At 43.8% G+C, this 14337-nt stretch overlaps 1 protein-coding gene across 1 annotated transcript; it reads right to left on the reverse strand.

The window, feature by feature from the left end:
- Nucleotides 1–4391: 4391 nt before the first annotated feature.
- LOC308173923 (phthioceranic/hydroxyphthioceranic acid synthase-like) lies at nt 4392–13687 on the reverse strand (the record flags this gene model as incomplete). Its single annotated transcript, XM_080548976.1, is given in 7 exon segments — nt 4392–8785; nt 8788–9955; nt 10921–11102; nt 11242–11448; nt 12483–12643; nt 12806–12959; nt 13630–13687. Coding segments are annotated over 7 exon segments (6324 nt in total).
- Between the last annotated feature and the right edge of the window lie 650 nt (nt 13688–14337).

The following is a 14337-nucleotide window of genomic DNA, read 5'->3' on the forward strand; positions in this document are numbered from 1 at the left end:
CTGTCTCTGTCTGACTGGTTCTGTCTCTGACTGACTGGTTCTGTCTGACTGACTGGTTCTGTCTCTGTCTGACTGGTTCTGTCTCTGACTGACTGGTTCTGTCTCTGACTGACTGGTTCTGTCTCTGACTGACTGGTTCTGTCTCTGTCTGACTGGTTCTGTCTCTGACTGACTGGTTCTGTCTGTCTGACTGACTGGTTCTGTCTCTGTCTGACTGGTTCTGTCTCTGACTGACTGGTTCTGTCTGTCTGACTGGTTCTGTCTCTGTCTGACTGGTTCTGTCTCTGACTGACTGGTTCTGTCTCTGTCTGACTGGTTCTGTCTCTGTCTGACTGGTTCTGTCTCTGACTGACTGGTTCTGTCTCTGACTGACTGGTTCTGTCTGACTGACTGGTTCTGTCTCTGTCTGACTGACTGGTTCTGTCTGTCTGACTGGTTCTGTCTCTGACTGACTGGTTCTGTCTGACTGACTGGTTCTGTCTCTGTCTGACTGGTTCTGTCTCTGTCTGACTGGTTCTGTCTCTGACTGACTGGTTCTGTCTGACTGACTGGTCCTGTCTGTCTGACTGACTGGTTCTGTCTGTCTGACTGGTTCTGTCTCTGACTGACTGGTTCTGTCTGACTGACTGGTTCTGTCTCTGTCTGACTGGTTCTGTCTCTGACTGACTGGTTCTGTCTCTGTCTGACTGGTTCTGTCTCTGACTGACTGGTCCTGTCTGTCTGACTGGTTCTGTCTCTGACTGACTGGTTCTGTCTCTCACTGACTGGTTCTGTCTGACTGACTGGTTCTGACTGACTGACTGGTTCTGTCTGTCTGACTGACTGGTTCTGTCTCTGACTGACTGGTTCTGTCTGACTGACTGGTTCTGTCTCTGACTGACTGGTCCTGTCTGTCTGACTGACTGGTTCTGTCTGACTGACTGGTTCTGTCTCTGACTGACTGGTTCTGTCTGACTGACTGGTTCTGTCTCTGACTGACTGGTCCTGTCTCTGACCGACTGGTTCTGTCTGTCTGACTGACTGGTTCTGTCTCTGACTGACTGGTTCTGTCTGACTGACTGACTGGTCCTGTCTGTCTGACTGACTGGTTCTGTCTCTGACTGACTGGTTCTGTCTCTGTCTGACTGGTTCTGTCTCTGTCTGGTGGCCGTGCAGCTGCCTGAACAGAATCAGTGTAGAACAGTATGACTGTATGGGTCCAGGGTGTAGAACAGTATGACTGTATGGGTCCAGGGTGTAGAACAGTATGACTGTGTGGGTCCAGGGTGTAGAACAGTATGACTGTATGGGTCCAGGGTGTAGAACAGTATGACTGTATGGGTCCAGGGTGTAGAACAGTATGACTGTATGGGTCCAGGGTGTGTGCCTGTGTGTGCCCTGTACCACTGTGTGTCTCTCCTGAGTCATTTGAAAGGAGACGTTTTATATTTGCGCTTCTTGGCGTTTCATTTGAACAACGTTATGATTGTTTTGTCGAGGATGATGATGATGTGCAGGAACAGGGGGGTGTTCCATCACCGTCACTTATTTTGAGAACTCTTGTGAGACTTATCAGAATAAACCGGGGTTCTCCTTTAGCGGTGTTGATGGAACACCCCCCTGGCGCCTGGGAGACCAGGGACGCTCCCTCCTGTCTCTGTCTGCAGGCTGGAACACCACAATGGCTGCGTTCGTAAATACGCCCTGAAAGCGCCGCAGGGCACGCTGGGTTCGACGTCATGAAGGGACCGCGTAATTTGATTGGACAAAGAGGCATTCCATGAGTGCTGATCGGATTCTCCAGAGCGAATTTACGAACGCAGCCTGTAATATACAGTATGTATACCCTCGGTCATATACCACTACAGGCAGGGTCTTTGAGCTGAAGTAAGATTCAGGCTCCTCTACAGGCAGGAAGTCAATGCTTCCAGATGTCACTCTCTGAAAGGTGGTAGTTTCGAAATCTAAAGACTTCTTGTCCAAACGCATTGACTTGAGCCACCTGTAAATGTGTGGCCTCTCTGCTCTAATTGATCCCTTTTGCAATATGCTCTTCATCTGCACAATCTGAATGCGAACATCGTCATTGCCACCCCTGAAAACATTTTGTGAGATAAGGGCCTGGCATTGGTTTTCACATACAGCAACAATGTGTTTCACACCTGAACCACTGCAAGCTTTCGCCAGCTGAGATTTGTCAAATGGTGGCAAAAGGACAAAGGCATCAAATGTATTCACATTCTGAAACTGATCACTCGACTGTGGCAGAACAATGGCATGCCATCCTGTCTTGTTTGAAGTTTGGGCTAAGACTTTCATCAAGCACGAGTCAGGAACAGAAGAGATGATACCCATCCTTCTCTGTTGTTTGCCTTTGGGTAATAAACGATGCAAGATCTCCCACGCCAGTACATGGTAGGAAACACAGGGTGCCTCTTTCAGATACGGGATCCTCTTTGTATTGTAGCATGCTGCCTCTGGAATCACCACCATAGAAGTGGCAGCTACGGGATAACAAGACACAACTTCATCTCCCACTTTCAGTTTGCTTACATCCTTTCCTACAGCTGAAACAATGCCACTGAAGTCTAGAGCCAGAAGCTTGTGGTTCTGAGATGTGTGCTTGTTCCAGTACATTGTCTGACCAAAGTTCAGATCAGAGACACTGACAGGACAGACATCTGGGGAATGAACACAGATCTTACTCAGTTGAATCTCGACTGATTTCTCCTGGATGTACTTTTCTTCAATATCACAGGGAATGGCAGACAGGCTTGTGATCCTGTAGGGGTCAGCGGTTTGAAGGACGAACTGCTCAGACTTCAAAGAAGTCCCCTTCCTTCCCCTTGAGCTGTCGATGCTGTCAGTGTGAGTATGCGCTATGTAAGGCTTCAATATCTGCCCATCTTTCACCACCAACTCTGGGTGTTTTCGGCAGGGGAATGAGCTGAGGACCTGAGAGAGTGCCCCGATGTCCTCTGCAGAGACAGAGCTGATATCAATCAGCTGAAAGGTGAGTTCTGATACCTCTGCAGCACATGCTCTTGTCATGCCTGACAGGACAAAACCTGGGCTGATTTGATCCACTGTGGTCTCTGCAGACCGGAAGGTTATTGCTCTGATTGAATTTTGAAATCGCATGGCCTTTAGTTCCACGACTACTTGCCGGAACATCTCACAGCAGCGTGTCATGCTCTCCAGGATGACCTCTGTTTTTGTGGGAGGTAACATTTTCGAAACTCCACAAAAATAAGATTTCTTCAAACTCGTTGAGATCTGAGATGTTACATTTCGACAGCAATGGTTTCAATCCACCGCTCAAGAGATCCTTGGCATGCATGTGAGAGATGTATTTAGATTTGGAGCTCAAATGTTTTTGCATGGCTTTGGATACTCCCAGCTGGTCAGCAAAGACCAAGGCTCTGGGAGTATAAGTGGACTGGGAGTCATCAGAGACAACATCGAAGTCATTGTGGAGGAAGTATTCTTCCACAACACTAGATTGGCTTCTAAGGTATTTGATTATCACATGCTTAGTATTCAAATGTATTGATTGTAAGTCGCTTTGGAATAAGGCGTCTGCTAAATGCCAAAAATGTAAATGTAAATGTAAGCACTCTCTCTCCTGTAGTGATGCAGTGCTGCTGTGTGTTGGATGTGGGATGATATTGATCAGACCAAGACTTTGTATGTAATCTGTTTATTTAAGATGTGGAAATGTTTACTATCACTCTCAATCTTAAGCACTCTAAGCACTTTTAGCATTCCATAAGAATCTAATAATCCATATTTTGTTACAAGTACTGCCATACATTTCATTGTCTTACTCTAGGCACACTACAATGATTATGCGCACAATACAAATATTACTGAACACAATTATTATACAAATATTATAAAGCTGAGATGAAAGGAGCATCATGAACTGTATCAACATTATCTAACATTGAACATCTACCTCAGGATGGATGGAAGTTTAAACCAATGTATAATCAAGACGTACCAATAAGAATTGTCAACATAATTGAACATGTATTTCATGAAAATGACTTAATTGATATAATAGATTATGATCTAATTTGTACCTTAATAAAAGAAAATCAGGAACATTAATGCCTGGTGTATATGTGTTTCTGTTCTGTGACAAGGCATTTCATAAGCAATATTATCACACAAATATTGTAATAACACTTTTCATTAACCACTTAGTTAGTATCAAGTCAAGTCAAGATCTCATTACATTGTATTGTTTTTCTCAAATAATTGTCTTTAAGTAATATGTCTTTCAAACAAATAAGTTAAAATGTCAAATAATAGCCTTCTGTATTGGTTAACTCATTATGTAAATATACTGAGCTAACTGTAATGAATGAGCAATCAATAATTTAATCATTTAGAATTAATCTAATTCTCTAAAATTCTGTTGAATAGCCATCTACTTCTCTGTTCTCTTCTAGATTCGAGAAGTCATCAGCATGCTCAAACCTCTGGTCTGCACCCTCTTTCAGCATTGCCACCAAGGTAGCCAATGTACTGTTAGGGTCCAGTAATTTAACCAGGGGAATATTGACACCCATGTCTTGAAAGATGACATTCTGCAAAGTCATGGCTAGCATTGAGTCAATGCCTAATGCAGAGAGAGAAGAATTGTCATTCAACTCATCATGCTCAACACCAATTGCCTCCCTGACCACAGTCCTGACATATTCATTCGGTGATTTGGCCAAAGTAGTTTGGTCATCTCTTGCATTAGTCAGATTAGTTTTTTTTAGCCACTCCTGTGCCAGTGCACCTAGACGCATGTTCAGGGAGGCATTTTGGGTGAGGACACTATTCTTGAGATTTTTGAAGCTGAACTTGCAAATAACCTGCTGTGACCTGTTGATCAGAAGGCATTGTTCTAAGCTCTCAAGGATTTCTGCTACCTCCATGACCACCATACCCTTAGCTGCCAGAAATCTTTGGAAATGGTCTTTATTCAGCAGGAGACCAAGGTTCAAAGCCCCCCAGTTGATGGACTGCCCTGCAAGTCCAAGGTTTTGTCGATACTGACAGAATGTGTCCAAGAATGAGTTGGCTGCACCATAGTTTGTTTGTGATGCATTGCCGATGAAGGCTGAAATAGAAGAGTAGCACACAAAGTAATCCAGCTCGCAGTGCTTTGTGGCATGGTGCAGATTGACAGCCCCATTGACTTTGGGCTTCAGGACTTTCTCATAGAGAGATTTATCAAGGGCTTCAATAAGCCCATCATGTAGGACCACTGCACTGTGGAAAACACCTTTGATTGGACAAGATGGGAAACATTCCCCAATTGCAGCAATGGACTTCACCACCTGTGCTGAGACTGAAACATCACACTGCAAACTCACAACTGTGCAGCCAAACTGACTCTTGATGTTGTTTATCTCCTGCTGTAAGTGTGGTGAGGGGCTAGTTCTGGAAAGAATGACAATGTGTCCTCCCCCATGCAGTGCAATGAACTTCACTGTTTCAAAGCCCAGACCACTTAGACCACCTGTGACAATGTACACAGAGTTCTTTTGGAAAAGCTGGTTTCGCTTAGTCAGCAATGGAATGTCTGACAATGTGCCTTTGGCGGCATTATTACCCAGCACCACTACAGGCAGGGTCTTTGAGCTGAAGTAAGATTCAGGCTCCTCTACAGGCAGGAAGTCAATGCTTCCAGATGTCACTCTCTGAAAGGTGGTAGTTTCGAAATCTAAAGACTTCTTGTCCAAACGCATTGACTTGAGCCACCTGTAAATGTGTGGCCTCTCTGCTCTAATTGATCCTTTTTGCAATATGCTCTTCATCTGCACAATCTGAATGCGAACATCGTCATTGCCACCCCTGAAAACATTTTGTGAGATAAGGGCCTGGCATTGGTTTTCACATACAGCAACAATGTGTTTCACACCTGAACCACTGCAAGCTTTCGCCAGCTGAGATTTGTCAAATGGTGGCAAAAGGACAAAGGCATCAAATGTATTCACATTCTGAAACTGATCACTCGACTGTGGCAGAACAATGGCATGCCATCCTGTCTTGTTTGAAGTTTGGGCTAAGACTTTCATCAAGCACGAGTCAGGAACAGAAGAGATGATACCCATCCTTCTCTGTTGTTTGCCTTTGGGTAATAAACGATGCAAGATCTCCCACGCCAGTACATGGTAGGAAACACAGGGTGCCTCTTTCAGATACGGGATCCTCTTTGTATTGTAGCATGCTGCCTCTGGAATCACCACCATAGAAGTGGCAGCTACGGGATAACAAGACACAACTTCATCTCCCACTTTCAGTTTGCTTACATCCTTTCCTACAGCTGAAACAATGCCACTGAAGTCTAGAGCCAGAAGTTTGTGGTTCTGAGATGTGTGCTTGTTCCAGTACATTGTCTGACCAAAGTTCAGATCAGAGACACTGACAGGACAGACATCTGGGGAATGAACACAGATCTTACTCAGTTGAATCTCGACTGATTTCTCCTGGATGTACTTTTCTTCAATATCACAGGGAATGGCAGACAGGCTTGTGATTCTGTAGGGGTCAGCGGTTTGAAGGATGAACTGCTCAGACTTCAAAGAAGTCCCCTTCCTTCCCCTTGAGCTGTCGATGCTGTCAGTGTGAGTATGCGCTATGTAAGGCTTCAAAATCTGCCCATCTTTCACCACCAACTCTGGGTGTTTTCGGCAGGGGAATGAGGTGAGGACCTGAGAGAGTGCCCCGATGTCCTCTGCAGAGACAGAGCTGATATCAATCAGCTGAAAGGAGAGATCTGCCATCTCTGCAGCACATGCTCTTGTCATGCCTGACAGGACAAAACCTGGGCTGATTTGATCCACTGTGGTCTCTGCTGACCGGTAGGTTATTGCTCTGATTGAATTTTGAAATTGCATGGCCTTTAGTTCCACGACTACTTGCCGGAACATCTCACAGCAGCGTGTCATGCTCTCCAGGATGACCTCTGTTTTGTGGGAGGTAACATTTTCGAAACTCCACAAAAATAAGATTTCTTCAAACTCGTTGAGATCTGAGATGTTACATTTCGACAGCAATGATTTAAATCCACCGCTCAAGAGATCCTTGGCATGTGTGTGAGAGATGTATTTAGATTTGGAGCTCAAATGTTTTTGCATGGCTTTGGATACTCCCAGCTGGTCGGCAAAGACCAAGGCTTTGGGAGTATACGTGGACTGGGAGTCATCAGAGACAACATCGAAGTCATTGTGGAGGAAGTATTCTTCAACAACACTAGATTGGCTTCTAAGGTATTTGATTATCACATGCTTTAGCTCAACCAAGACCCGGCCTGATTTGTCTGTGAAGCAGCCAGACACTTCAAAATGGTCAGCTGCAAAGTTGGCAGCTCTCAAGTAAAGAACCATGTCCGACTGCAAGGGTTCGTGGACAGTCAAACTGCCAATTTCTGCAGGAAAGCCAGGCCTGGCTATGAATGCATTTCCAGTAGTGACAGGGGCCAGTTGCATTAAGAAATCTAGCACTACAGGGTGAATGCAGAAATCATGCAACTGAGGCAGCAGTTCCTCAGTTACCGTGACAACAGAAATGGCTTCCATTAACTCCTCCCCATAATGCACATCTCCCTTGTTTCTGAAAACAGAACCATACTGAAAACCTCCTTTACTGAGGTAATTGTAGAATTCATCAGCATTCATTGTTGATGTGCATCGCTTGTAAACAGAGTCTAAGGAGATTAACTTTTCCTCAGCCAACCTCCCTTGCTGACATGTTATGTTTCCTGATGCATATGTTGATGTTGGGGATTGTATCGTAAACTTTGTCTCATTTTCAGCTGGGTCAAGTTTGACACTCATCTCAGGAGCATTTGGAGTGATGACAAATGGATTCTGAAATTTGACACTGAGTTGCAGTGCACTGAGTGGAACCTTTGGTTTGGCACTTGCCATAAAGGCAGCCAACCCCAACTCAGCATAAAGGGCACCAGGGACGATGGCAACATGATGGTTTTTATGGTCTTGCAAGTATGACACTGAGTCTGAGGACAGGTCACAGCTGAAGGTCTTTCCATCATTGCTTGTCTGAGCTAGCACAGGATGACTGCTCAATGTACCCTTCTGTTCTGCCTCAAAGATGACTTCTTTCTTCACACAATCAAACTGATACTTTGGAAAAGATGTTGGTGAAGTCTCACACCCTCTGTAGAACTGGTCCCAGTCTACCTGAACCCCCAACTCAAACAATTTGGACACAACTGTCTGCATTGTCTCATGATCTTTATCTGGCAGCACTGAGGATAGAACCGTGGTGTCATTTCCTAGAGTCTCTAGGATGTTCCTTTGTAGAGCCCTTCTAGGGCCAATCTCAACAAAGACCACATTCTTCTTCTCTTTGGCAGCTGATCTCACTGCCTGCTCAAATGCAACTGGCTCACGAATGTTCCGGGCCCAGTACTTCCCACTGGTAAAATCAGGGTGCTCTACCTCCCTCCCTGTCACTGTTGAGAATAATTCTGTCTCAACATCATTCACCAGTAAAGAGCCAATACTGTCCTCTATTTGAGAGAGGATGGGGTCCATCATATGGCTGTGGTAAGCAGCAGGGACATCCAGCACATGGAGGAACAGATTCTTACTCTCGCCTGAGCTGCTTAACTTTTGATGGAGACTGTCAATAGCATCTGCGTCACCCGAGAGGGTGCAGGACTGCGGGCTGTTGTAGGCAGACAGGCAAACCTTATTTGAGTAGGAGGGACGGAGACTCAAGACCTCTGACACAGCCATGTTACTGACCACAAGCATTTTCCCTCCTGTGACCTTAGCCTGCGGAAGTAGATCACCTTCACTGCATCCTCAAGGGATAGAAGACCAGAGCAGTGGGCAGCTGCAACCTCTCCAACAGAGTGACCAATGATAGCATCGGGTTTGATGCCCCAGTGCTTCAAGAGACTGGCTATGCCAACCTGAATGGCAAAGAGGAGGGGCTGGACAACATCTGGTTTTGAAAAGTCGCCACTCTCATTTTCCAGTCTGTCTATGATGCCCATTTTTTGGTACCTCTGGAAAACAACCTCAATCTCCCTAATCTTCTCTCTGAACGCAGGTTCGTGTTTCAGAAGCTGCTTGCACATGCCTTGGTAGGTCACTCCATTCCCACAGAAAACAAACACTAACCTCTGATCTAACTTGGAGGGTGTAATCTTTTTGTTCAGAGCAGATTTTAGCTGATTTTGCAGATCAGCCAGAGATGAAGTAATGAAAGCCTTCTTGTATTTGTGTTTTAAGTGGCTTCTCCTGCATGCTGACGTATACGCCAGACTTTGGAGGTGAATTGTTTTGTCCGCGTTTATCTGTTTAGCAGTGTCTTCTACCATCATGGTAAGGGATTTTTCAGAAGCTGCTGAAAGGAGAAAGTACTCATAATCCCTATCAACCCTAGCTGCTTTGGCATGTGACTGGTCATACTCTTTAACTATGGTGTGGGCGTTTGTTCCTCCAAAACCGAAATTATTGATCCCTGCAACCCGTTTGACAAAGCCATCTTTTTTCCACTTTTCTGCTTTAGTGGGAACTTTCACATTTAGAGCTTTAGCATCTATACTGGCACTGTCCTCAGAGTAGAACAGTGAGGGTACAATAGTTTCATGCTTCATCATTAAGAGGACCTTGATTAGCCCTGCCACTCCGGCTGCAGACTCTGTGTGGCCGATGTTGCTTTTCACAGAACCGATGCGGAGTGTTTCTGAACCAGGAGGTCTAACTTTGGCAATGACGTTGGAGATGCTCCCTGCTTCTATTGGATCCCCGACTGGAGTTCCGGTCCCATGGGCCTCTATGTACTGGACATTGGCTACGTCAGACTCGGAATAGGTTCTGCGCAGCAGCTCCTCCTGTTGGACCATGGATGGCTTGGTGATTGGAGTGGCTGTGTGGCCATCTTGGTTGACTCCAGTTCTACTTATTGTGCCCCATACATGGTCACAGTCTCTCAAGGCCTGTAAAAGATATAAGTAACACTTCAGTAACATGTCGTTTTGCGAGGTGCTGCTCTCTTTAATAATAATAATTCATGATGAAAAGCATCAGCTAATGGGGATCCTAGTCAATCAAATCAAATCAAATCAAATCCTGGCCATGAAGCATTATTTTAAAGCTTGAAAGGGTTTACGGTATAAGTTTGTGCACCAGGGGAGGCTGGTGGAGGCAGAAATTGTTGGAGGGCCTCATTGTGAAGCATGTCCCTCAGTGTCATATATTTCATACCATTCCACTCATTCCATTCCAGCATTAAAATGAGCCTCAGATTTCTACCTCCATATTGTGCACATTTTAAGTGTGTTTTCCAAGCACGAGTATAGCATAAGTTCAACCAATGATTAATATGATGATGATGACAAATGATTAAAGTCAAGTTGTGGTTTATGGCAATAACACAACTTCAGCATTAGCATTAGCAATGACTGAACTGAACATTCAGTGGAACTGCCGAGCTCCACACCAAAGTACTCTTGGTGAGTCAGATGCACATGTATGCAAATTAGCAACACAGTTTAGCATCAAAACTATTAAAAGAGTCACGTAATATACAGGAACCATAAGGAATATACTAAATAAGAACTTACAATGAAAGTGGAGATGTGGAATGGTTAGGAGATTGAACTCCTACCTTCTCTAGATGTTCTTTGACAAATGAAAGCTAACTGATACATCAATAGTATAAAAAGGCCTGCTGTGGTGGGTTAACATAATTCACCCCCGGAACTATGGGTTGGGAGTATTGTTTCCGCACGGAGGGTTAAGTGCGTGGTACTCAAGTTGTTACAGGAGTGATATAGTTACTGCTTGAAGCATGTGGTCGCAGCTTGTTCATGTCTGTTAATAAACGTTTAGCTGTGACATTCGATACGCCGCCTCCGACTCCCGTCTCTCGGCACTACACTGCTAACATTTCAGATCTTACTTGTTTCAGTGGCTTCAGCAGGACAACCCCACAGCCCTCTCCTCTGCCGTAGCCATCTGCTTTGCTGGAGAAAGGTTTGCTGGTGCCGTCAGGTGAGATCATCTTTGCTTTGCTGAGAGCAACAAAGACTCGTGGCTCTATGATACAACACACCCCCCCAACAAGCGCCATCTCACAGTCACCTAATAAAAAGAACAAGTTAGCACACATCGTTGAAAAAGTTAAGAGAAGAATAACATGTAGCATTTTGGCAATAAATATTCCTGCACAGTGCACAGTTAATGCATGCAACTCGACCCAATATTGATATTGAAGTTTCACCTTGTTTTATGGCTTGACAGGCAAAGTGCAGAGCCACAAGCGATGAGGAACAGGCACAGTCCATGGAAAGTGAGGGACCGGTGAGGTTGAAGGTGTAGGATATGCGGTTGGCTGCAATACTCATGGCAATACCAGTGCCTGTCCAATGGTTGATAAGGGTTGGTTTCTTCTGAACTGTTGTTAACTCGTAGTCTTTGTTCATCACTCCTGTAACGTTACAAAGAGGATTAATGAAGCTAGCGGGGTGGTTAGGCACTAGCTGTGACAATATCCACGATAGACTACAGCTTCGAGTTCCATAACGCTTTTATACAACGGTTACCACATTGATCTATCAATATTTCACAAAAGAAAGACAAGACAAACTTTTAATTAATGTATTTTAATGGAACTATGTTTTATTGTAAGTGTATTCATCCGCTGAACAGTTGTTTAGCGGTTGCTAAGCAACCGTAATGATGTGGTAATTTATACAACAGTTAGTTCCGACCAAGTAATTTGATTGGACAAGAGGCATTCCATGAGTGCCGAAATACAGTAAAACAGCACCTGGACTTTTAACTATTATGTATCCCTCCGCCGCACAGGTGGTTTGTGTTCAGGTTACTAGGCAACCATCCAGTTGAAGTTCAGTTGCGGAACTATTTTTTGTTGGCGGAATGATTAAATAAACAAACAAATCATAATCTGTTGTCGCTTATTACTGTTAACTAATAAATGACGCTGTAGAACTGTTGTATAAAAGCAATATCACACTCGAGGTCGTGCTGTTATACTGAATATCAGCACGGCTGTGATTGTCTTAGCAAACGCGGGGTAATAGGAAAAGATGTGTCAACATTTCATTTAGCCGTGCGTAGGATATCAGCACGGCTGGAACGCAAACTGACCAATAGAGACAATGGACCAAAGAGACAATGGAACGGAATCAACGGATCTATCCGTTGTATAATAGAGATGTAACAAACATGCTGTGGGGACCATGCAGCGTCTGGCCTGTAGAGGGCGCTACAGGACTGTGGTGGAGAGTAGTGAAGACATGATTGAAGACCGGCTGGTGTCAATCACGTCATAACACACATAAGTGTGTGTCTGTAATAATAATAATAATAATAATAATAATAATAAACGGGCGATGTCCCAACCGTGACCGTGTTTAGACCTCAACCTGCTACATACATACAGTGTCATCAAGTGTTGCTTGTAAACATAAAAGAAAACAATTATAACAGTCAAATTACCCAAGAATACTCCAGTTCTAGTGCCGCTGGCCTTCTCCATTGGCATTCCAGCATTCTCCAGGGCCCTGTAGGCGCAATGCAGCAACACCTTCTGCTGGGGGTCCATCCGGTCTGCCTCAGCCTCAGTAATACCAAACAGTCTGTTGTCCAGTTCATTGAAGCTAATAAGGGGGGGGGGGGAGTGTTATTTGGTATAACAACAAATAGGGTAAGGATGGTGTTTCTTAGTGACAATCCTTTCAATATATTCACTATTTTACATCAACATCAATATTAACAATGATGGGCACACAGTATGACATTGTAGGTGACTTCCCACTGACCCATCCATGAGAGCAGCTTTGATAGTGTGAGTTTTCCCAGGTTTGCTGTTGTCAGCGTCAAACCAGTATGCACTGTTGAACCTCTCATCTGGAATTGGCACTGAGCAGTTCTTCCCTTCCAGAAGAACATTCCAGAAATTGTCAAGCCCCTCACCTGAAAATTCAATAATTTCAGCATTTATCAGCATAGAACAGCATTTCAGCATCCAATCTGAATGATCTGCTTTTTATATGAGCAGTTAGTCAACATAGAATTGTAAAACCAAGACCAATGCACTGAATATTCTAACCAAAATATATATTTTCTGTGACTCTAATTACAGCTAAGAAACGTATACCTTATAGCTGGCAAGATGTGATAATCACTGAGTTCAGGTATTCATTTCCAATATAGAATTATATATTTGTCTATGTAGCATTCATTACATTTCTATTCCAGACAGTACACTATACAAATACATTTCATGCATCATAAACATGCATATATGTAATTATATGCATGTATGTAATTGTCTCTTAAGTTAATACATTCTATACAAAAGTATAACCAACAAACATGAACTGAGCAGCCTCACAGTTGCAACCCATCTGAGGGATGGTTTAATCTCTGAAATATTATCAACTCCCTCTCCCCTCTTTGTTTTTTCCATTACATTAATAGCCAATTAACAGATCATTTTCTAGTGATGCAACCCTTTTTGTTCTCAGACATCTTTAGAGTAGGTCTTCTTTGCATTCCGTGTCTCAAATTATGTTTTAGAATGTAAAATACAGACTATAATCAAATACACAAACATGATCACAAAGAACGTAAACTGTCAAACCTCCAGGAAAACTGCAGCCAATGCCAACAATTGCAATGTCTCCCTCCTCGTCCTCCATCCTGGCTGTTTGTCACACCAGATGCACACTGAACTCTCGTATTATTATTAGTGTCTTTATAGGCTACATTTTTTGCAAGTTAATAAGTTATGAGTTTTGTGACTTATAGTGTGAAAAGTTAATTTCTCATGATCTTTGTGTGCCGACAGTTTATTTAACTGGTAGTCATAAACATTACAAGGGGCAACACAAACCACCATTGTGATAGTCAGTTATAAAACGTCTGCAACAAAGGTGTTCTGTATACATCGCTGCCGAGACCCATAACAAGATAAGAGAATTTCCTGTAAAAGTGTGTCATATCTGAGGGTTTGTTATATGAACTCATTAACACGTTGCTCTTTTTGCTCTTTTTAAAATCGTGTATGGCACTCTACTCTTATCTTGTGGCTATAAAATGTAATTTTCTTCTTGGAATGTGAGAATCACTCGTATCATCAATTTGGAAAGAAAACAAATGTATTTGAATCTTAGCATTGCATTTCTTGAGATGTCACATTTCATCATTGTCTAATACCATCCAAAATGTTTGTGTGGCCACCATACTTGCACCGGCGTGCCTCAGGGCTGTGTGCTGAGCCCTCTCCACTACTCCCGCTTCACCTACGACTGCGTGCCGATGCTCTAACTCCATCGGCAGACCACACCAC

The sequence above is a fragment of the Nansenia antarctica genome (assembly GCF_963989245.1).
Source record: "Nansenia antarctica genome assembly, chromosome: 19".
NCBI lineage: Eukaryota > Metazoa > Chordata > Actinopteri > Argentiniformes > Microstomatidae > Nansenia > Nansenia antarctica.